This window comes from Vigna unguiculata, chromosome 3 (genome assembly GCF_004118075.2).
Source record: "Vigna unguiculata cultivar IT97K-499-35 chromosome 3, ASM411807v1, whole genome shotgun sequence".
Lineage (NCBI taxonomy): Eukaryota > Viridiplantae > Streptophyta > Magnoliopsida > Fabales > Fabaceae > Vigna > Vigna unguiculata.
In genome coordinates, this window is record NC_040281.1 from 53,796,413 (window position 1) to 53,819,116 (window position 22,704).

A 22,704-nucleotide genomic window follows, 5' to 3' on the forward strand; every position below is an offset into this window, starting at 1 on the left:
ACACAATTCAACTGCCAAAAAGAGTTGATAATAGTTCACTTCTAGTTAATTTAAATGGATTACTTGTTTGGAAACAGAAAAACCATTCGAACCAAGTTTAAGGCACTGAAATAGTTTTTATTTTTATCCAACAGTAAATTTGTGCGAGGTCAATTCTACTAAATTTGTCGATAGAGAGGACTTTAGGGGATCCACCCATAAAAAAGCAGGGTGAGAAATGAACAAATTGAATGTAGTATTGCAAAAAGAATAGTTAAATCTGTTGCAAATTGAATACAATGCAACACAGATGTAAACTAATGAAAAGATTGTTTTATTATTTATAACAAGTGATGGATCCAAAGAAAAAACAATGATGAGAGAAGGTAGGGCAGGTAATAAAATTTAGCAAGAGTGGAAATCATTCTTATTTTCCGAGTAAGCGACGGCCACGTTGATTAGCACCTTTCATTCGGAAATTCAACTCATCCACATCATCGTACAGATGATTCAATGCTTTGTTATGCCTGCAAGTGCAACGGCATTCATGAAAATGTTAGTTAAAAACTACAACCTTGTTTTACAAGTATATGAAAATCTAGTGTTCATGAATCACTCGAGAAGCAATGGTTATGAATGCGATACAAGACAATGTGATTCACTAACCTCTCAATCTCGGATCCCATGTCAACAGCCATGCCTTTAAGCTCTCCCAGCAGATCACTTAAATCTGATAGTGCATCATCTTGCTTATTCTTTTCAATCTGTTTCAGGACATTTTATTTAGTACCTCACAATTCAATATTAAAAATAAACATAATGTGTCCGTCCAACAGTGACCACAGTCTAATGTTTGTGGCAGAATGATGAAGATAAAGTTAAGAAAATTGGTAACGATTGTAAATGAAACTGGCTTGTTGTAAAAACTTGTGATCTGGTCATGAGCTGAAACTATTGTAACTAATCATCAAAACTACTTCACTACATCAAAATCAGATACAATAGAAAATAACCGGTACCATAACAGTACCTAACACATAAAACTTTACACAACAATTTAATCTTCAACCACTAGTTGATACAAACCTCAACTTTTTCAAGTGCATTGGTTGGTTCTTGAGGTGGGGTCCGCAGCTTGGACTGCCCTTTGGGGGCAGATGTCAGTCCTAACTTCTCTCTCTGCTCCAGATGATTGCCCTTGCTCCGTACTGGGTCATCTGCAGATCATAAACCACATTATGTCAATGATACAACAATAATAATAACAACAACAAAGGCTTGTTCCGTTACATGGATCACACACGCCATTTGATTTGATTAAAAAACCAAAAGGTTTCAGAGATGCCAATTATCTTGAGATTATGTCTATGATACAACCTAAAAAAATTGAAAATGCAAAAAGCAAACTATGCAGAGAAGACATTAACCTCCAACAATAACTGGGCCTGTTATTGCTCGTGTCTTCTTTGGTTTCCAAGTTTTGGAGAAGAGTCCACCAAGGCTTCCCAAGAGCTTTTCCCCCTGGAAGCAGAATTAGTCAAAATTTAGTCAGATTTAGAGCAGAATACTATTTGAATTCAAAAAGGGTTTCATAACATCACAATATTTTCAGCAAGGTAAAACAGCAAGAAGATTGATACCCGACTTAAATCGTGGTCAATGTCAGCAGCAACATGGTGACTCCTGGTAATTTGCTCACCCTGTTGATGAAGGGTGACTAGTGTCTTGGTGGCATCCTCTCTTATATTCTCTGCAATCTTCAAACAATTGTTGACTGAATTTGTGGTCTCTTCAGCCTTGTAAACAGCATAACTCTCCAGTTCTTGAACCGATTGATTCTCTAATCCTCCTGAATCACGAAAATCATTCTTGTACCTGTTCCGGTTGGCCGATTGAAGGGCATACGATGTCAATGATGATTTCTTAGTGGCATCAACGTCATCATTAAAGGGGTTGGTGTTAACTTCCAGCGTAACAAGTGCGCGATCCGAAGATGTCTTTCTTGAGGAACTATACTTTTTGGTATTCTTTTCCTCATCATCAGAATCAAATGGATTAGTCCAAGATTCAAGAGAACTAGGTTTAGCATCCTTCAAATGAGATTTCTTTGCACCGGACATTATCTCTCTTCTTGCAAAATTGATTCAGAGACAGATTAAGAAGTAAATTTCTCAAAATCCGGTTGGACCTAAAAAGATAAGCTAATTTTTCCCTGCAAAGACAAGCGAGTGCTATTCAATCACTGTATGTGTTCCACAACAAGCAAAAGAAACCCAAATATCAAATTCTTAAATCACTTATCACAAAAGCACTAATTTTGTCAAGAAAACCTTATTCATAACTTGACTAAAACTACAGGTTAACAAAAGAGCCAAAAAATCGGACCAAAGCGATTAAGTGTAAAGCAACATACTAAAAAACGGAATCAACAACCCCTAACAATGACAGGGAAAGGGATTTAAAGAATAAAAAAAGTACACAAATTCCCAACAGAAGATGAAATAGCATTTTCTTTTTCAGAAGCCTGTGTAAAAAGATCAAGAAACACGAGATTTCCGAGAATAGAGCAAGACACAAGAAAGCAAAAAACAGAAGACCCAGATGGATTAAGAGGCTTCTCCAAGCAACAGAATCATAAAAATAAAAACTAGTACAAGAGAAAGCAAGATGGTACCAGAGAGAGGAAAAGGAATGTTCAGAAAGACTCGTAAAGAAGCACGGATTTTGAGAGGTCTACCTAAACAACGGAGTAAGAAGAAGGGTTTCGATAAGAAGTTGGTAAAGCCAAAATCGCGTCAAGAAAAATGTCAGAATTGGAGGGTGGAAACTGCAAAGAAATCGCAGTGCGCAAGGCAAAATCGAGAGTGAAAGTTTTCTCTTGGGGGTTTGGTGATGCGCTCTTGCACTGTTCTTTCGTTTATTTAATTAAAATATTATTATTTATTTGTTAGTTTATGTTTATTCGAGGCGTCGTTTGAATTGAGACGTTGAATGGATCAAGTGGGGACCTTTTGAGATGTGCTATTCCAAACAGGAAAAAAAAAATTGAAAAGGACTTTTTCAAACTTTTTCAAACGCGAAAATTAAAGTTTTTTTTTTTTTGGGGGTTTTAGGGTACCAATTATTCCAATGAAAGGGAAAGGAAGAGGATTCTACCTTCATTTGTGAAGGAAGGGAGGGATACTAGAAGAAGAATATTTGGATTCTCACTTACACTTATGAATATTTTTACAAAACTAGAAAACTATTCCTTTATATTGAATAATACCAAACACATTATTAAGAGATAATAACTTTGTTAGTGTTTTAGAATATTTACTGTACTAGAAAAATATTTACGTATATATAATTATAATATAATATTAAAAATTAATGATAAATAAATATTTAAAATATGGAAATATTTTTATTTTTACTGATAATTTAAATTGTAATATAATTTTTGGTAGAGTTAAGTATATTTTTAATCCTTGAATTTTCATCAAAATTGAAATTTGTCTATTTCTGAAACTTCAATAAATATTAGAAATAAATAAATATTTTTACATTTTGATTTCTAAATTTTAAAAATAAAAAATATAATCATTTTAATCCAATTATATTATTATTTTTTATGTGTTTCATGTTAATATTAGAGTTATTTACAACTTTTGGCAAATTTCTCGTTAAATATATGTTAAAAAATAAGTTTGACACGTAAAAAAAAATAACGTAATTGAATTAAGAGGACTATATTTATTCATTTTTAAAAGAATCAAAATATATCAAAGTTTTGTACAGAAACAAATTTTAATTTTGAAAATTCAAGGACTAAAAAAATACTTAATTTTTTTAATTAAAATATGTAGGTGATTAAAAATTTAAAAGATAAATACAAAATGCATTTTTAGTTTGAGATAATTGTGTGGAACCTTTTTCATTAGTTACCTAGTTCCGTGCCAAATGCAATTCTGAAAAATAGGAATTAAAATTACTTCATAATTGTTTGCAAAAGATATCTTTATAATTATAAGTTATGATAAGATAAAAAGAAAATATCTACTCACATAGTTTAATAAGAGGGGGTATAAGTACCCTAATGTCCAATTCATATGTATTTACTGGGTATAAAATAATTAAATTAAAATATCTTTTTTCATTTCTATTGATCGAAAAAATTTGATTTTACAATAATTACTTTGTACATTATTGGGTCTTCGGCTTCCATGAATTTAAATCTTAGATAATGTTGCAGAAAGTTGGTCTGTTTATTATATTTATGATGCTTTTTTTTCCTAATTGGGGTGCATTATTAGGGTTTTCTTATTTCCCTTTTTTTACTGAAGAAGTAATAAATTCTGGCCGGCCATTGACCTAGTATTGTGTTGGGTCAGTCCAAGCAAGTGGCACCCCAAAGATGTCACTAAAACTCATCAACTGTTATTTATTATAATTAAATGAAACAAGGATTGTAACTATATCATCCTCCTATAATTTATAAGTTTTAATTTTCATTTTTTATTAGGTTTTTTTAATTTTCAATTCTTATAAATAAATTTGAGTATTTTCTATTTGTATTTCTATTAAAAAAATTTAATTTATTAGGTATTTTAATTTTTTATATTTGTTAATTCAATTTGTGTTGTTTAATTCTTTTATTAACTTAATGACGTAATTGGTTAATTGCAAGTGAGTACATGAAAGTTAGAAAATATCTTTATCCATTATATTTTCAACTAAAACAATAAAAATTACTTTGCAATATAATTTTATTAAAAACTTATTTTCATATTTGTTAAACAATAGGTAATAGGTAAGATGAGTGGACAAAATAATAGTTTAAAAAAAGCTGAATGATAAAAATTCAGTTAAAAGATTAAATACTTAATAAATAAAAAATTAATTAATTATATATATATATATAAGTAAATTATATCCTTAAAAACATAATGACATTGTTTTATGTAGTCTCCTTAAATTTTATATTTCATGAGTTTATATACTTAATTACTCGATTAATATAATTTGAAATTATTATCTATTTTATTTTATACTAAATGGAATGTTTTAAAATTATATCGTAATAAAGATTAGTGTATTCAGTGAAGATTCTTTTAATGTATGTTATTATTCGTTTATATTATTATACTTGCTATTAGGGTTTATGTTGGATTAGTTTGTAACAGAAAATATTCGTCAACGAAACCAATACGAGTTTTAGATTTATTCAGGAGCGATCCTTGCATTATTATTATGGACTGTATTCAAGATTAAAAATGTGACAGTACAGTCTTTTGATTTAAATACTGTATTAATTAAATATAACACAAATTTTATTAAGTTTTATATATATATATATATATATATATATATATATATATTTAAATGGATCACCTCTCACATCATTAATTATTTTAAGGAAGAATATTATTATATAAAAATCAAAAATCAAGGTTGTGTATTTTTTCATAGATTGATTTGAAGAAGATGGAAATAGTGGAAGAGAGTGGAAGGATTATAGGGTGAAATTTGTGTTGTTTATTCTAAAAGATTTAGAAGTGATTTTAGAATGAATTAGAAAATAAAGTTTATAACTCAATTGATTGATGTGACATATTAAAAAAAACTTGTAATAAATATAAAAGTTAGATTATCAAAATGTTTTTGATGTTAAAAGTAATATAAAATGATATATAAATAATTTAGAATTATTTTTATAAATTTTATTAAATGATTGAAATTATAAAAATAATCAATAATACAATATATTTGGTATGAAAATAAATTTAACATTACATATTGATGTAAAAAATGATTTATTTACATAGATATCTTTTTTAATTACAACAAGGATAATTTAGTAATTTTATTCTTACATCATCCTATAATCTAAATCTGTATAGCAGGATAGTATTCATAGGAATCCTATTAATCCTCTCTCATCATCCCCATCAATCACCCTAAAAGGAAGACATAAAATACCTCTTATTCCTCTCTTCCCAATCCTTTTGCACAATAAATATTTTAAAAATATTTAAATTTTTTTCTTTTTCACACCAAATAGTTTGGATTATTTTCTTATGAATTTTCTAATAAAAAAAATATAAATCTTACTTACACATCATACTTACAACTTTGTTATGTATCTTCTTGAAATTCTTCATTATCGAAAGAAAAACATAATAACCAAGTATGTACTCATTCACATTGAAACCAATAATCAATGGGAAAATTATCATGGATGAAGTTGGTAAAATTCACAAGTTCTACTTTTACATCAAAGTTTTCTCTGAAGTGTCACTGTGAAAAAAAGACAAACAAAGTTAGATAATTGTAACAAAAATAATCGAAGTTATGGTACATCTAAAAGTATACTTTGACAATGTTATCAAATAAATATATATAAAAAAACCCTTAGATTGATATGTGATTCTCACGATGATGACAACATAAAAAATAGGAAGAAAACATGGATACTTATAAGGAAGAAGAGATAGATAATGGGGTAAGGTGATGGATTAAAATGGTGATAGTAAGGAGTGTGGAATGTCAGCATAAACGCAGAATATGATCCTAATATTGATTCTAATAATCAATCATAAACTCAAACAATATCTCATACCCATAATGATAATCATGTTGTAAATAGTAAACAGAAGCGTACCTGAATTGGCCATAACGATAATATTATAACACTCCTATATGAGCAGTGATCCTCCTGTAGAGCACCTTGATTTCCTTTTGGTTTTCTCTCTTGATGGGGATAGGGAGAAAGGAACAGGAAAAGTACGTTATGACTTTCTGTGTGCTCTCAGAAGGGGACCACGACCATTTATAATCTGAATTACTTAAGTTTTAGTATTTCTAATTTGGCCCCTCATCAAATTAAAAATTACTAATTGGTCTCTACACAATATTTATTTTCATGACATATGCCTTTAGCCAAATCTTTAATTTAGTCAGATCACTTTATTATTTAACTTTATAAATAATAACCCTAACACATTTAATTATGTGTCATATATATGCATGACCCAAAATTACTAACATGGAATCAATAATGTGCTCGTTATTTCAGGTAAGGATCCATATTTGAGTATTTTGAAATTCTCTTCATGAAATCCGTTCGTATACCTAATCACCTGCATGTCTCTTTCGTCGACATTTTATCTCCACTTCAACAATAATGTCATGCTTTTTGTGCGCATGTCAAATATTTATATAAACAATGAGCAGTTATCAAAGACAAAAACAATCATGTCAATGACAATTTTGTTTTAATGTGACATTATGATAAACGAAAACTCACATAATAAATTTTGCTTAAGTATCTGCCTAGAACCCCAACTATGTATGCTATGTCTGGACGCGTACATACTTGGGCATACATTAAACTCCCTACAGCTGACACATAAGGAATCTTCTGCATTTCCTCAATTTCCAAAATTCCCTTTGGGCACTGATTGAGACTGAATTTGTCTCCCTTATCAACTGGAGTATCCCCGGATTTACATTCATGCATGCTAAACCTTTTAAGAACTTTATCGATATAGCTCCTTTGTGATAATCCTAGAATACCCCGAGATCGATCTCGATGTATCTGAATTCCTAATACAAAGGAGGCGTCACCAAGATCTTTCATTTCAAAATTCTTTGACAGAAATTTCTTAGTTTCGAGCAATATGCCTATATCATTAGTGGCAAGCAGAATGTCATCAACATACAAGATCAGGAAAATAAATTTGCTCCCCTTAAACTTGTGATACACACAGTCATCAACAAGATTCATCTCGAAGCCAAATGAGAGAATTACTTGATGAAATTTATGGTACAATTGACGGGATGCTTGTTTTAGTCCATAAATGGATTTAGTCAATTTGCAAACCATATTCTTTGGGTCTCCCGACACAAAATTTTCTGGTTGCACCATATAGATCGTCTCGTCAATGTCACCATTGAGAAACGCCGTTTTGACATCCATTTGATGAAGCTCCAAATCATAATGCGCAACAAGAGTCATAATTGTCCTAAAAGATTCTTTTGATGAAACTGGAGAAAAAGTCTCTTTAAAGTCAATCTCTTCTTTTTAAGTAAATCTCTTAGCTACAAGACGAGCCTTATACCTCTCCACATTACCGTTAGAATCACGTTTGGTCTTAAATAACCATTTACAACCAATGGGTTTCACACCTTCTGGTAATAGGACAAGTTCCCAAACCTTATTGTCTTGCATGGATTTATACTCTTCCCCCATTGCTTCAATCCATTTTTTTGAATTAGGATCCTGTATGGCTTGACGGACGGTGATTGGATCATCTTCCATCACACCATTGTTAGGATCTTCATTTTCTTGGAGAAATACAACATAATCATCTGAAATGGCACTTCTCCTTTCTCTCATGGATCTCTGCAACGGTGATGGCTCATGAAGCATAGGTTGTTGAGGATCTTGAGTTTATTCTTCACGAACAACCAAATCATCTTGAGTATGGGGTTCATCAGCAATGTTTTGTGGAGGTTCCGAACTTACTTCATCAAAAGTAATTGTTTGAATCTGTTCTGGAATTATTACCGATTCTTCCTCCAAAACAAATTTCCTAATCTGATTCTTCCCCCCAAACTCAATATCCTCAAAGAATGTATCAGTCCTTGTCTCAAAAATTGTCTTTAATATGGGATCATAAAATTTATATCCCCTGGATCTCTCAGAATAACCAATAAAGTAACTACTTACTGTTCGGGAGTCCAATTTCTTTTCATTTGGCTTATAAGGCCTTGCCTCAGCTGGACAACCCCACACATGGAAATGCTTTAGACTAGGCTTTCGCCCAATCCAAAGCTCATAAGGTGTTTTAGTAGCTGCTTTAGTTGGTACTCTGGTCAGAATATAAGCTGTCGTCTTTAGTGCCTCTCCCCATAGTGACTTTGGTAAGGTGGAATGACAAATCATACTCCTTACCATATCCTAAAGAGTTCGGTTTCGTCTCTCAGCTACACCATTCATACTGGGTGATCCCGGCATGGTGTATTGTGGGACAATTCCACACTCCTCTAGGTACCTGGCAAAAGGTCCTGGACGTTGTTCACCTGATCGATCATATCTGCCATAGTACTCACCACCACGGTCAGATCTAACAGACTTAATTCTTTTGTTAAGTTGATTTTCAACTCCAGCTTTAAAAGATTTGAACACATCCAAAGACTGTGACTTTTCATGAATAAGAAATAAGTATGCATATCTTGAGTAATTGTCTATGAATGATATAAAGTATTGTTGATCATTCCAAGAAAGTGTAGGAAATGGCCCACAAATATCCGTATGAATCAACTCTAAGACGTCTGAAGCTCTATATGCACCTAATCTCTTCGCTTTGGTCTGTTTGCCCTTAATGCATTCAACACAAACATCAAAGTTTGTGAAGTCAATGGACTCTAAGATTCCATTTGACACAAGTCATTCAACTCTATTTTTAGAGATGTGGCCTAAGCGTTTGTGTCATAATGCTCCTGATTGAGTATTGTCAATTTTACGTTTAGTACCATGAGATTCTGTATTGAGGGTTTCATTATAGGTGGTCACAATATCAAGCAAATATAGATTATCATAAGCCAAAAGTGAACCAGTTCCAACAATATTTGAATTAAAAGACAAACTAAATTCATTGTTTCCAAATGAACAAGAATAACTGAATTTGTCCAAATAAGAAACTGAAATTAAGTTCCGTCTAAATGACGGCACAACAAAAGTGTCTTTCAAATCCAAATAAAAACCAGTACATAATAATAATCTAAAATGCCCAATAGCCTCCACCTCCACCGATTTGCCATCTCCAACATATATCCATCTTTCAGAATCAGTCGGCTTCCGGTAGTTCAGGCAACCCTTCATAGAAACACGGATGTTAGTAGTTGCACCTGAGTCTAACCACCAAGTGTTACTAGGTACTAACGCTAAATTGACCTCAGAACAGACCAAAGTAAGAAACATACCTTTCTTTGCACGCCAAGCATGATATTTGTCACATTTCTTTTTTTATGTGTCCAGTCTTATTGTAAAAGAAACATTTATTTTCCTGAGACTGTTTCTTTTGTTCTGAACCCTTAGCAGCTTCCTTCTTGGGATCCTCCGATCTCTTTCTTTTGCCCTTAGTCTTTGAGGTGCTTGCAAAAATGAGCACTTTCTGTCTTGTCTTGCTTTTGTCTTTCCTCTTCTTGCACACAATATGAAATGAGCTCATTAAGAGACCATTTATCCTTTTGACAGTTATAAGATACTTTAAACTGATTAAATTGTGCAGGAAGAGAAATCAACACCAAATGAATAAGTAAGTCTTCTGAGATTTCAAGCTTTAGTGCCTTGAGTTTGAAGACAATATTAGGCATGCTCATAATATATTCCCTGATATTTCTTTTGCCTTGATATTTCATGGAGATCAAGTTCTGAAGAAGAGTACTTGCCTCCGCCTTATCGCTTTTTGCAAAGCGCTTCTCAATTTCAGCAAGGAATTCTTTGGCAGTAGTAACGTGTCAGAAACAGTGCCCTTAAACACCTATGGGATGTCGCGCCTAATGATCATTATGCTCATGCGGTTTGAGCGATCCCACTTCTCATGATCCCTCCTCTCTTCAAGAGTACTCTCCACCGTAGGAGTAGGGGGTTCCTCAGTCCTTAACGCAAGATCCAGATCCATGCAGCCAAGAATAATTTCAATATTCTCCTTCCAGTCCTTAAAATTTGTTCCATTGAGGATCAGAACATAATTCACACATTGGCAGATACAGAAGCAACTGAAGCTATATATATAAAACTAGAGGAATAACTTATTATGCTCACATAATAAAATAAATCATTATAAAAATATTCAAATAATGGTTTAACCCATCCCAAAACACCCAATGCACCATTAATATTAACTGGACAGTAATATTAACTGCTAGAGGTATCTGGTTGTAATGATCAAACATTGATAATAAAGCACGTCCAACAACAAACTAATCTTTGGATTAATTTATCATCGACAAAGTAAATCCTTATAATTATCACATGTTTATCATCACATGTGTGTATGCAATTCGGCCAAATATTAATCTTCCTTTGGGCCGATTAATACCCGCATGAACGTACATAAACACCAATATTTAACATTTTTCATGAACTATCTACTCAAGAGAGGTCACTTTGGTGACTTCTTGATTCAATTAATTCATTTAAAATATTAAACAAAACCAAAATTTGATAATATATTTATTCCAAAACCAAATATATTTATTTTATATATTAAACAACCAAAAAAATATATAAAATAAATAAAATTATTTATATTCTAAAATATAAATCCTTATGTTCAAATGTCTTGAACCCAAAATTCAAAATTAATTAATTAAAATAAATTTACTTCAATTAGGGTTTTAAGAAATCCTAGGATTTTCAATTTGGGGTTTTTCTCCCAAAAACAAAATTGGGATTAAGCGTGTTTCAGAATTAGGGATTTAGGGTTCTGAATAGAAATTAATTAAATTAACCAAAGACAAACATGAATCAAGTATGAGTGACTCTGAAACCACATGTCAGCATAAACGCAAAATATGATCCTAATATATTGTAATAATCAATCATAAACTCATAAACAATATCTCATAGCCATATTGATAATCATAGTAAACGGAAGCGTACCTGAATTGGCCATAAGGATAATATTAGAGCACTCCTATATGAGCAGTGATCTTCTTCCTGTAGAGCACCTTGATTTCCCTTTGATTTTCTCTCTTGATGGGGATAAGAAGAAAGGAACAGGAAAAGTACGTTATGACTCTCTGTGCGCTCTCAGAAGGGGACCACGACCATTTATAATCTGAATTACTTAAGTTTTAGTAAGTTTTAGTATTTATAATTTGGCCCCTCATCAAATTAAAAATTACTAACTGGTCTCTACACAATATTTATTTTCATGACATATGTCTTTAGCCAAATATTTAATTTAGTCAGATCACTTTATTATTTAACTTTATAAATAATAGTCCTAACACATTTAGTTATGTGTCATATATATGCATGACCCAAAATTACTAACATAGAATCAATAATGTGCTCGTTATATCGGGTAAGGATCCATATTTGAGTATTTTGAAATTCTCTTCATGAAACCCGTTCGTATACCTAATCACCTGCATGTCTCTTTCGTCGACATTTTATCTCCAATTCAACAATAATGTCATGCTTTTTGTGCGCATGTCAAATATTTATATAAACAATGAGCAATTATCAAAGACAAAAACAATCATGTCAATGACAATTTTGTTTTAATATGACATTATGATAAACGAAAACTCACATAATAAATTATTATATTGTTAATTTCTTATGTGTGTCCACTTGCATCATTATTTTTGATAGCCTCTCTTGACAAACACAACATCATAGTATTTTTGTTTTCTTCTTTATTAAGTATTTGATTATTTAAACGAGTTCAATTTAAATCTATGTATATAATTTGTTATTCATCATTGTTGTTTATTTTATTTCATTATAAGAAAAAATGTCATTAACGATAGAGAAGATGATCATAAATCATGATAATTGTTGAAGGAAGAAATTGACATATGGAAACCATTGCTAATGTGGTGTTAAAATAATTTATAGGTAGTTAATTCATAGATAAATAAATATCTCTGTGAGTAAATTGTTTACAGTACATAAGTTTGTCAATTCACGTACACATTCGTTTAAGTAATTTAGACACACAAAAAATCTTAATAACTCATTTACATAATAATCCATTGATAAATAACATAAAAATAAACTTTTGAATAAGTCATTATTAGAAAACTATGTCAACAATTTTGGAAATCATCTAAAAAATCATATAATTGAATAGCAATGTGCAACATATAGTTATGTATAATATATATATATATATATATATATATATATATATATATTACGTAAATTACTATATTAAATATGAATTAAATTGAACTCAATTAACCTATCTTAAGCATTCAAACAACACCTTAAAGAAATAAAAAATATTAAATGTTAAAAAAAAATCATAGTAAGATAAATAAGAAATGAAAACTGATCTAATAATCTTTAACCCAATATTATAATAATATAATAATTGAATAATTTAGAGTTTTGAAATATTTATCAGGAAAGTCACTTGCATTATTTTAAATAATATGAAAATAAGGTAAGATTTAGATGAAAAAAGGAAGTAAATATTTTTATCCAATAATATAATAATTGAATAATTTAGAGTTTTTAAATATTTATCTGGAAAGTCACTTGCATAATTTTAAATAATATGAAAATAAGGTAAGATTTTAGATGAAAGAAGGAAGCAAATTTTTTTACACGTGAGACATGAGAAGTTATAAAAATATTACATCATTTGTATATTCTTAAAATTGACTATATCACAAAATATATTAGTGGTGAAAAAACTTTCAATTTAATTAACTTGACAATAAAAGACAATCCATTAAAATAAAAAATCGTAATTACAAACTATGTTAAAATTTGAGTTATAGTTTTTTTTTTTTTTATATCAAGGTCATAGTCAAACAATCATTAAAGACTTAAATAAAGCAGTGTAGAAAATAATAATATCTTCAATATGTTGGAATTGTTTTATTAAGATAAATTAGGGGGAAATTGATCATGTATGAATTGCCTGCCTATATAAGAAGTTTGATACAAAACCTTAAAAATTTACATTTGTATATATTATTTTTCTTATAAATCACTTAATTTTTTACTTTTACTCGATGTAGATTTTATAGATTACCCTTAAATTTCTAAAACAATATGCAATTTATAATAATTCACAATAGGTATGATTTAAAATTCCATAGATTATACTTTAAATACACAACGAATAAGTGAGATTCAATTTAATGACAAAGATGAAAATATACTAGGATGAAATAAATATAGATGATTTAAAAAATATATAATTACTCATATAGTACCCAGTTTGGGGCTAGTGTGTCAAATAGGTACCCAGTTTAAAAAAAATGTCAATTGCATCCCAACTTTTGAAAAAAGTACTTCAATCAGGTCCTTTTCAAACAGAATTGACTAACGCCGTTAGCCAATGTGCCACGTGTCAGTCTGTGATTTTTTTAATTTTTTTAATTTCTTTTTATTTTTTTAAAATGTTTTTGAAAAAAAATAAAAATGCCACGTGTCAACATGTCAAGTCCATGTGTGTGACATGTGGCATTGTACGTGGCATTGCAATGCCACGTGTCAGTATCATTATGAGATGTCATTGTTGATTTCAATTTAGTCCCCATATATGTTTTGTGTTTCAATTTAGTACCTACTTATATGTATCTGATTCAATTTTGACCTAATATTTTTTAATAATTAAAATTCATTTTTTATAAAATTAAAAGTAATTAATTATAAAAGTTTTACAAAAATGAAGTATTTGATATTTATATTAAAATTTAGTGCTAAAGTCATTTTTAATAAAAAAAATTAGTATAACATTCATACCAATAGAAATTTTGGTTTAAAATTAGTAAGAGACAATATTGTTCTATTTTGAAAAAAAAAATTAACAAAACATGAGTACTTAATAAAAAAGTAATTAATAAAGTAATATGTTAAAAAGTCGTTTTTAATGAAAAAAATTAGTATAACATTTATACAAATAATAAATTTGGTCTGAAATTAAGAGGAACAATATAAATATTAGTACTTAATTTTGTAAAAATATTTATACTTAATTATTTTTAATCTTATAAAAAATGGATTACAAAAATATTTTAATTTTTAAAAAAATTTGGGATAAAATTGAATCAGATTAACATACTTAGGTAATAAATTGAAAGACTTAATTCATATTTTGGTGGTCCTCTAATTAAGATGTATGGTTCATTTTGGTCCCTTAATTTTTGTGAGGTTCAATTTAGTCCTCCAGTTTTTTAAAACAATTTAATTTGGTCCCTTCCGTTATCTTTGGTTAAACGGCGTCAGAATAGTGCAGCTGTGTCACTTTGGAACAAAAAACGTGGCAGGTTTTTTGATAGCTGGAGGGAGAATTGGTCAACCCTAATTTCACAATTCATCTTCTTTGTGCAGGAGTTCTTCAACATTTGGTGTACAATGTCGAGGGGACACTCTTCTTCTTCTTCGTAGTGTACTTCACGGATAATGCAAAATCCAAGCTCATCTAGTCATGGTGGTGGCTTTTCCTCTCACGGTGGTGGCTTTTCTTCTCACAATGGAGCACCATATTACAACTGTGGGCAGCAAACACTTCCTCTTCAAATCCACAGCCAAGACGACAATGAACACTTCACCTTCGAATCCTTCTTCTTCGTTTGGTTTTTCCGGGATTGATTATGCTTCTCCACCAAACCCCCCAATTTGATCTTCAATTCCCTATTTTCAAAGAACCCTAACCCTAATAGATTTACCCCTTTCAAAACAAAGTTAATTTTTTTAACTCAAGTCCACATCACCCAATCTCAATACACTGCCACCTAATGAATAGATGGCACACTATCACATTAAAACAATTTGCCGTTAATTTTTTTAACGATGTTAACGTCGAGGACTAAATTGAACCTCTTTCAAAAACTGAAGGACTAAATTGAACCTCAAAAAAATTAGAGGACCAAAATGAACCCCACATCATAATTAGAGGACCAAAAGATGAATTAAACCTAGATTGAAAAAAAAGACATATATGAGGACTAAATCGAGATCAATACAATGACATCTGACTGACAATGCCACGTGTCACACACAAGGACTTGACACGTGGCATTTTTTTTTCAAAAAAATTTTAAAAAAATTTAAAACAAAAATTAAAAAAATTTAAAAAAATTTAAAAAAATCAAAAAGTCACAAACTGACACATGGCACGTTGACTAACGATGTTAGTCAACTCCGTTTAAAATTGACCTAATTGAAGCACTTTTTCAAAAGTTGGGATGCAATTGACACTATTTTTAAACCGGGTACCTATTTGACACACTAGCCCCAAAGTGAGTATTATACGAACAATATACCTTTTAAAAAAAAACAAGTGCATTGACAAATATAAAATGAGAGAAGTTTAATATAAAGAACGAGTTTAATTTAGACAAAATAATTAATAGAGTTTTTATCTCTCACCATTTATACATGTTTCTTCATTTTCCTAAATATGCTTTAATTTAGTAACGATTAATAATTATTGAGAATAATAAATTAAGATATTATTGAATATTTTTTTTACAAAAAGCAAATATCGTTAATCTAGAAAACAAAAATAGTTATAAAAAAATATGGTCAAATATGTTTTTGGTCCCTTAACTTTCCGTGAAAATTGAAATTAGTCTCTCTTCAAAGTTTTGTTCCTAATTAATCTCTAACTTTAAAACTGCATGAAATTAGTCATTTTAACCAAATTTGGTTAAGTTTATTTATTGGGTTAAATATGTTTTTGGTCCCTCAAGTTTCAGTGAATTTTGGAATTAGTCTCTCATCAAAATTTTATACCAATTTAGTCCTTCATCTTTTAAAATGCATGAATTTAGTCCTTTTAACCAAATTTTGTTAAGTTTATCTGACGTTTCTCATTTCATGATAGTATTTAAGTTAACATTGAAGCAATAATGTGTCAAACAATGTAAATAATTTAAATACTACCATGAAATGCGCTTAAAACCTCATATAAACTTAACAAAATTTGGTTAAAAGAACTAAATTCACGCATTTTGAAAGATGAAAGACTAAATTGGTCAAAAGTTTTGATGAAGGATTAATTCCAAATTTCGCTGAAACTTAAGGGACCAAAAACATATTTAACCCTTATTTATTTGACGTTTCAGATGTGTTTCATGATAGTTTATTGACTAACATTGAAACAATAATATATCATACGATGTAAACAACTCAAATGATATAGTGAGATGTGTTTAAAACGTTAAATAAATAAACTTAATAAAATTTGGTTGAAATGATTAAATCCATACGATTCTAAATTTTGGGAGTTAAATTGAATAAAATTTTAAAAATAAACTAATTTAAATTTTCACTAAGAGTAAGAGAAAAGTATATATTTAACCTTAAAAAAATAACGAATATGATGTAATAAACGTACACATAATCTAAAATGTATTTATTTGACATAGAATAATCAACGATCGAAATTTAATAGATTTGATTTGAATGAAATACTTAAATTATCCCTTTCCACTTAAATTTATGATTGAATTCGTTAAACCATTTTATTTGTTTAAAACTTTTTTATTTCCGAAGGTATTCTTACAAAAATAATATTTAAAAAAATCATGATTATATATAAATGAAAAGCAACATAACACATTTGACGAATAATTTTTAAATTTTATATAAATGTTCGTAATTTTCTCCACATGTATTTTAAAATCAATTATGTATGTATAAACTATTCTATGTTGAAAAGTAGATTAAAAAATAAAAATAAAAATGAATGATTTGTTTATTATATTTTAATTTTTTAATAAAAAAGCTTTACTTTTTATATTTCGACAATTCGTTTTAAAAATTAAAGTTTTTATCGATAAATCATTTTAAATAAAGTAAGGAAAATGAATATCAAGTTATTAAAAAATAATAAAATAAACATTATTTAATAAAAATAAAAGGAAAATAAATATTTATACAACGTTAAAGAAAAATATTATTATCTTTATAAAAAATATAAAATAATTTTTTTTAAACTACGGAAATATTAATATTATTCCACTTTCTTGGAAGAGAAGAGGAGGTATTGTATTTTTTTTTAATTTTCACTTAGATCAAATAAAAACTAATGATTTGTTATTTTCTTATAAAAAAATCCCAAAGCTTAGGGTTTCCGTTCTTCTTCTGGTAGTACCCACCACTGTTCCAAATCGCAAAGTTAACACCTAAAGCTTGAGAGCAGCACTTTTCGAAACACAACAAACACTGCCGCCCAACCGTTACCGAAACTCTGACGCACCTTGTAATTGTTACTGTCTTTCCTTTCGTCGAACACTTGGAAGGCAGAATGGGAGGGAGGAAGAAGAAGTTCATCGACAAGAAGAACTCTGCCACTTTCCAGCTCATCGCTCGCGACTCCTCCGACCCTTCTTTTTCCCAATCCGACCGCGTCTTTGTCCGCGTCGACAACAACCCCGTTTCCTTCCCCGACGCTGAAGACGCCGGCTTCGACGATGCTACCGATGACTACGACGACTACGACGGAGTTAACGGTGGCCCGTTGCCAGAGGACGTCAGGAAGGAGATTCTGGAGCTAGGGTTTCCGGATGATGGCTATAACTACTTGAGTCACTTGAGAGAAATCAAGAATACCGGCGCCGGTGCTGCTTTCTTTCACAACCCCAAGTTCAAGCTTCAGCACCTCCCTCGTGATATTAAGGTGCTCCCACCTTTCTCGTTTTTTTTATATCTGAAATTTGGTGACTCTTACACTGGTTTGTGTCTTTGATTTTCGTTCTCGGTTCATAGGATAGGTGCAAATAAGAAAGGAAGTGTTTGTTTTAGGGTGTGATTTTTGGCTCCAAGGAATATTATACCCAGTGATGTATTCCCGTAAACATGCTAGGTTTGAATATTTAATAATTTTAGAAAAAAAAGTTGAAAATTCGCAAATAAATTAATGGAAGAAAGATAACCTAGCAGGAACAGGCCCAGTTACATTCCTGTTTAACACGATACTCACCCTTTCTCATTATAGAAACGGTTCAAATTGTGAAGGTGTACTTCTTTGATAACAAATGTAGGACTATTTTTTCTCGTCTCCACATTCCCTGGAATAATCAAAGATGTCATCAAACGAACATTCCCACCCAAAGTTATAATTCTATTTGTAGTTGTGCGCATGAAGTTATGGATGCGTTTGGCATTTTGCAAACTCAAACGCGGCCTTAGTGATTTTTGTTTCGTTTACAATTTAAATTGAGGTCTATGATGTTAATATGAGTTTCAATTGAAGGGATGGATTACTAGGTTGTTTGTTGAAGTGGAAACTGATTGGTTGCGTTTTTCTTTTTTGCTGGTGAGTGTAGGCATATGATGCTTCGAAATTGCAAATTTCTGAGTCCCATGGAGAGCCCGAGGAGAATTCTTTGTACAGTGTTGCATCCAAGACTACCAGCGTAAGGGTGCAGAAGGCGGTTGATCCTGAAGTGGCTGCATTGCTTGATGACAGTGATGTGTCACGGTTGGGATCTGATATTGAGGATTTGGAAGAAGACTTTGTTGTTCAGGCAAATCTCCTAGAAGATGAAGATGAAGAAAAAAATCATATTTGTAATAAAACGAGTTTTTCTGAGGAATCTCTGGTAAATAGAAACCCAAACAGTGCACATGTACTGCAAGTCTCTACCCATTCCAGAGATACAGACGATTCTGGACCTTTTCATGGGGTAACAGATGGTGTACCAGGGGTGGACTGTGTTGGTGAGAAGCCAAGAGCTCGTCGTTTGCTGGATGAGCAATTTGATTTGGTGAGTTTTGCTATACATAACATTTTGTTCTGTGTGTCAATATTTCGGTTTGCCGTTGTTTTCCCTTTAGGAGTTATAGTATTTAATGAGGCATGTCGAGCCTCTCTGTTTCTGGTATCTGAGGTGCATTTACCAGATTTTGCCTTTGCTACAATTGCAAGTATTATGTCTTTTAACCTATGTTTCTCATTCTCTGTTTATTTCTGTCACATAGCTTGAACGTCAAGAATATGGAACTGATAATGATGAAGATGATGGTGATTACTATGAAAATTATCACGCCGATGAAGATGAGTCCCTTGCTTTGAAGCTCAAACACTCTCTTAAGAACCATGGGATGGATGATCTAGAACTTGATGATGACAAGTATAAGGTTCCTGCAGATTTATTGAAGAATAAAGAGGCCCCACATGAGGAACAAGACGATTCTGCTGCTGATGTGATCCGTCGTTGCAAGGAATATGCTGAGGGGTATGAAGTTGAAGATGAGAACAAGGATGTTGTACTTGTACAAGAAAGTAGTGATGAATCAGAAGTTTGGGATTGTGAGACTATTGTTTCAACGTACTCTAATTTAGATAATCACCCTGCAAAGATTGAAGCACCTGGAGTCTCTAGGAAAAAGAAATTGGCTCAAACTGTGTCTGCAGTCTTGGGTTCCTCTAATCAAATAATATCCCTTAGAGGAAAAGAGAAACTTCCTGTAGACTTCCTTCCTGGCGGTAGGAAAGATTCCACTGAAAAGTCTAAAGGCCAGAGCATTCCAAAAACTGAACAGAACAAGAGAAAACAACATGGCCTTGAGACAAAGGAGGAGAAGAAAGAACGGAAGGTATCTATATTGCCAACTTGATTCTATGGTACCTATGTTTATGTTTTCCTTTTATACACTATTGTTGTTATTGCCATTTACATTGACAGGAATGGTTGGTTGTGTTGTTTTGTAGGCTGCTGTGAAGGAGGAACGTCGCGAGGCACGTCGCACTAAAAAAGAAACAAAGGAGCTTTATAGATTTGAAGCACATCGGGCACAGAGGGCTGCTGCTGTGTCTGGTCCTTCTTCCATTCATCTTCTGTAAGTCTTCAAATTTTCAATTGGCTTATGACTTTATACAAAAATGGAATGCATTGGTTCCTACATGTATGTTTACATTATATGAAACCTTCAGTTAAAAGGTGAAAGTAGATCAATATCATCAGATGAGGCCACAGGTACTGTGATGATATGCCCCAATACCGTAGAAGCAGATATCACAGTACAGGGATATGACAGATAGAGTTACAGAAAAAAGACATTATGGTAGTACAGTGGGATTTATTAAATGTTGTATTTATTAAATATACACAATTATTGTGTATATATTAATATTCAAAGCTATCAAACTCCAACAAATTTGACTTTTATGGAGGGATTGGCTTTTTAGTAAGTTTAGACATTTCTCGGTGGCTTGAATTGTTTCAACTTGTGTCAAGTTCCTTCACTTTATTTTGAAATGTGTTTCAGGGGTATCGAATTATCAATCATGATTTAAATTGATAATTTCGATTGCATTAGCCTGAATCCTATGTTTATGATGGTTTCACATGTTTTGTTTTAGATGTATTATTGTTTGAGTGTTGTATCTTTCCTGGAAAGAAAAATAGTTTTCTATCTGATAAATAAAACTTATTTTTTTTATATGCTGGTCTTGGCTCGCAGACCTCGTTAACATGTATTGGTTCAGTAAAAATATATTCGAATCTTGTAATTGACTTGTAGTGTGCCCAGTGCTCACGTTATATGGTTGACTAGGATAGGGATGATTACAAACTTTGAATTTCAAAAAATGCGATGAAATGAAGGCATAATTTGTGTTTATTCTCACTTTAAATGCGTGTGTCCAGATGCTGTGGCTTATGTGTTTTTGTAAGTGTTGACTTTGTTTTCCTATGTATCTCTTGTAGGTAAGTTAACAGTTAGAAGTACTGGCTTGTCACTCGTGCGTGTGTCTGCTGTTCGTCCTTTTTAAAGCTTTTGAGGTTCTATGAGGATGCTGTCGCACATGGCTGTTGAATCTTTTTACACAAGCAAGAATGTGCTCAGGAAGTTTATTTGCTATTTTTATTCATAAGGTTTACCAATAATCATTATTTTGTTATTGGTGAAAAAGTTTTGTGGCTTTTTGTTTTTAAAATCAAAAGTACGGCAACCATATGTACGATTTTTGTTTTGGCCTTAATTATACAGGAGGATACGCAAATAGTTCTGATTATTTTTCTGAGTTGAGTTAAGAAAAATATGTTATGCCTTTGGTGCAATATACTATGATATATGTAAAAGCCTACATTATGACTTAGAAAATTTGGAACTTTGGAGTTCTGTTCCAAATTTTGAATTTCAGGTTCCATTATGTGATAAACAGGTTTGGTGGAGTTTAGAATCGATACAATTGTACTTGGCCGAATCCCGTAGTTATTGCACAGAATTCGGACAATGAACAATTGAGTCTATTGCTGTAATGCTGGATAGACACCCCAAAATTCCGCTTAATATGAAGAAGCTTTTCCTTCAGCAAGTGAGCCAAGTTATAACTAGCAAAACTTAACATGTTATTTGATGACTAAAAGTAATACTGAACATAAACACGAATGATCACATTTTCAATGTACATGTTCCTTAATATATTAAACCACACATTTATGAGGTATAACGAGCTCTATGGGGCGTTTGTGCAAGTATCGGATGCTTGGAAGTCTGCAATAATAAATGCCAATTATTTAGTTTTGAACTAATTTTAACTCTAAGCTGTCAGAAGTCAATATTAGCATTTCTGCATGTAATCTCACTTCGTTCATGCAGTAGAGTAACATTCTAAACTAGTACTCCTACAAATTTTAGGAAGGAAAGTTCTATATGAACACCATTAAATTTTTATCCCTATCTAATATCTAATAAAAATTAATACTTTTACACTTTTATTTAATTCTTCTTAAACTATATTATATTTAAAAAAAAATTATTGATGTTGTGTAGGTATAAAGTAGAAATGGAAGTATCCACTGTGAATTAAAGATGAAACTTGACGTGGAAAATATGAATAGGAATGCTAAGATGTAAGAAAGGGAGGTGCGTGTTAATTAAAGTATTATGAGGCATGAGGCGGGCACATGACGTTCGCTTATCCCACCCAAAGTAGATAACAGATGAGAGAGTGGCACAACCAATAAAGAGAATCCAAGTCAGCTTCTTCACTCTCCTCACCTTATCCACAATCCACAACTATCTCCTTA

The 22,704-nt window shown here is 31.2% G+C and overlaps 2 protein-coding genes across 3 annotated transcripts; one reads left to right on the forward strand and one right to left on the reverse strand.

The window, feature by feature from the left end:
- Window positions 1–218: 218 nt before the first annotated feature.
- On the reverse strand, window positions 219–2,903 carry LOC114175656 (SNAP25 homologous protein SNAP33-like). 2 transcript variants are annotated; one of them, XM_028060430.1, is made up of 6 exons: window positions 2,717–2,903; window positions 1,620–2,191; window positions 1,407–1,500; window positions 1,066–1,196; window positions 646–743; window positions 219–506 (listed from the first exon to the last, which is right to left on the reverse strand). In XM_028060430.1, the coding sequence occupies exons 2-6, from the start codon at window positions 2,097–2,099 to the stop codon at window positions 407–409; spliced, it is 903 nt and encodes a 300-aa protein (XP_027916231.1). In that variant the 5' UTR covers window positions 2,100–2,191; window positions 2,717–2,903; the 3' UTR covers window positions 219–406. The 2 variants fall into 2 exon arrangements, with proteins under 2 accessions (XP_027916231.1, XP_027916230.1); XM_028060429.1 differs by having other exon boundaries at window positions 2,654–2,881.
- Window positions 2,904–17,773: 14,870 nt separating this feature from the next.
- On the forward strand, window positions 17,774–21,833 carry LOC114176263 (protein LTV1 homolog). Its single transcript, XM_028061244.1, has 5 exons — window positions 17,774–18,344; window positions 18,994–19,434; window positions 19,649–20,266; window positions 20,382–20,509; window positions 21,379–21,833. The coding sequence occupies exons 1-5, from the start codon at window positions 17,973–17,975 to the stop codon at window positions 21,380–21,382; spliced, it is 1,563 nt and encodes a 520-aa protein (XP_027917045.1). The 5' UTR covers window positions 17,774–17,972; the 3' UTR covers window positions 21,383–21,833.
- The last annotated feature ends 871 nt before the right edge of the window (window positions 21,834–22,704 follow it).

What these genes read in the sequence shown, in the direction of transcription:
- LOC114175656 (XM_028060430.1), bottom strand. Translation starts at nt 2,099, where the DNA reads ATGTCCGGTGCAAAGAAATCTCATTTGAAGGATGCTAAACCTAGTTCT. An exon ending in TTGACCACGATTTAAGTCGG is followed by an intron (nt 1,501 to 1,619) that starts GTATCAATCTTC and finishes TTCTGCTTCCAG; the next exon opens with GGGGAAAAGCTCTTGGGAAG. An exon ending in ATGCACTTGAAAAAGTTGAG is followed by an intron (nt 744 to 1,065) that starts GTTTGTATCAAC and finishes GTCCTGAAACAG; the next exon opens with ATTGAAAAGAATAAGCAAGA.
- LOC114176263 (XM_028061244.1), top strand. Translation starts at nt 17,973, where the DNA reads ATGGGAGGGAGGAAGAAGAAGTTCATCGACAAGAAGAACTCTGCCACT. An exon ending in ACCTCCCTCGTGATATTAAG is followed by an intron (nt 18,345 to 18,993) that starts GTGCTCCCACCT and finishes TGGTGAGTGTAG; the next exon opens with GCATATGATGCTTCGAAATT. An exon ending in TGGATGAGCAATTTGATTTG is followed by an intron (nt 19,435 to 19,648) that starts GTGAGTTTTGCT and finishes TCTGTCACATAG; the next exon opens with CTTGAACGTCAAGAATATGG.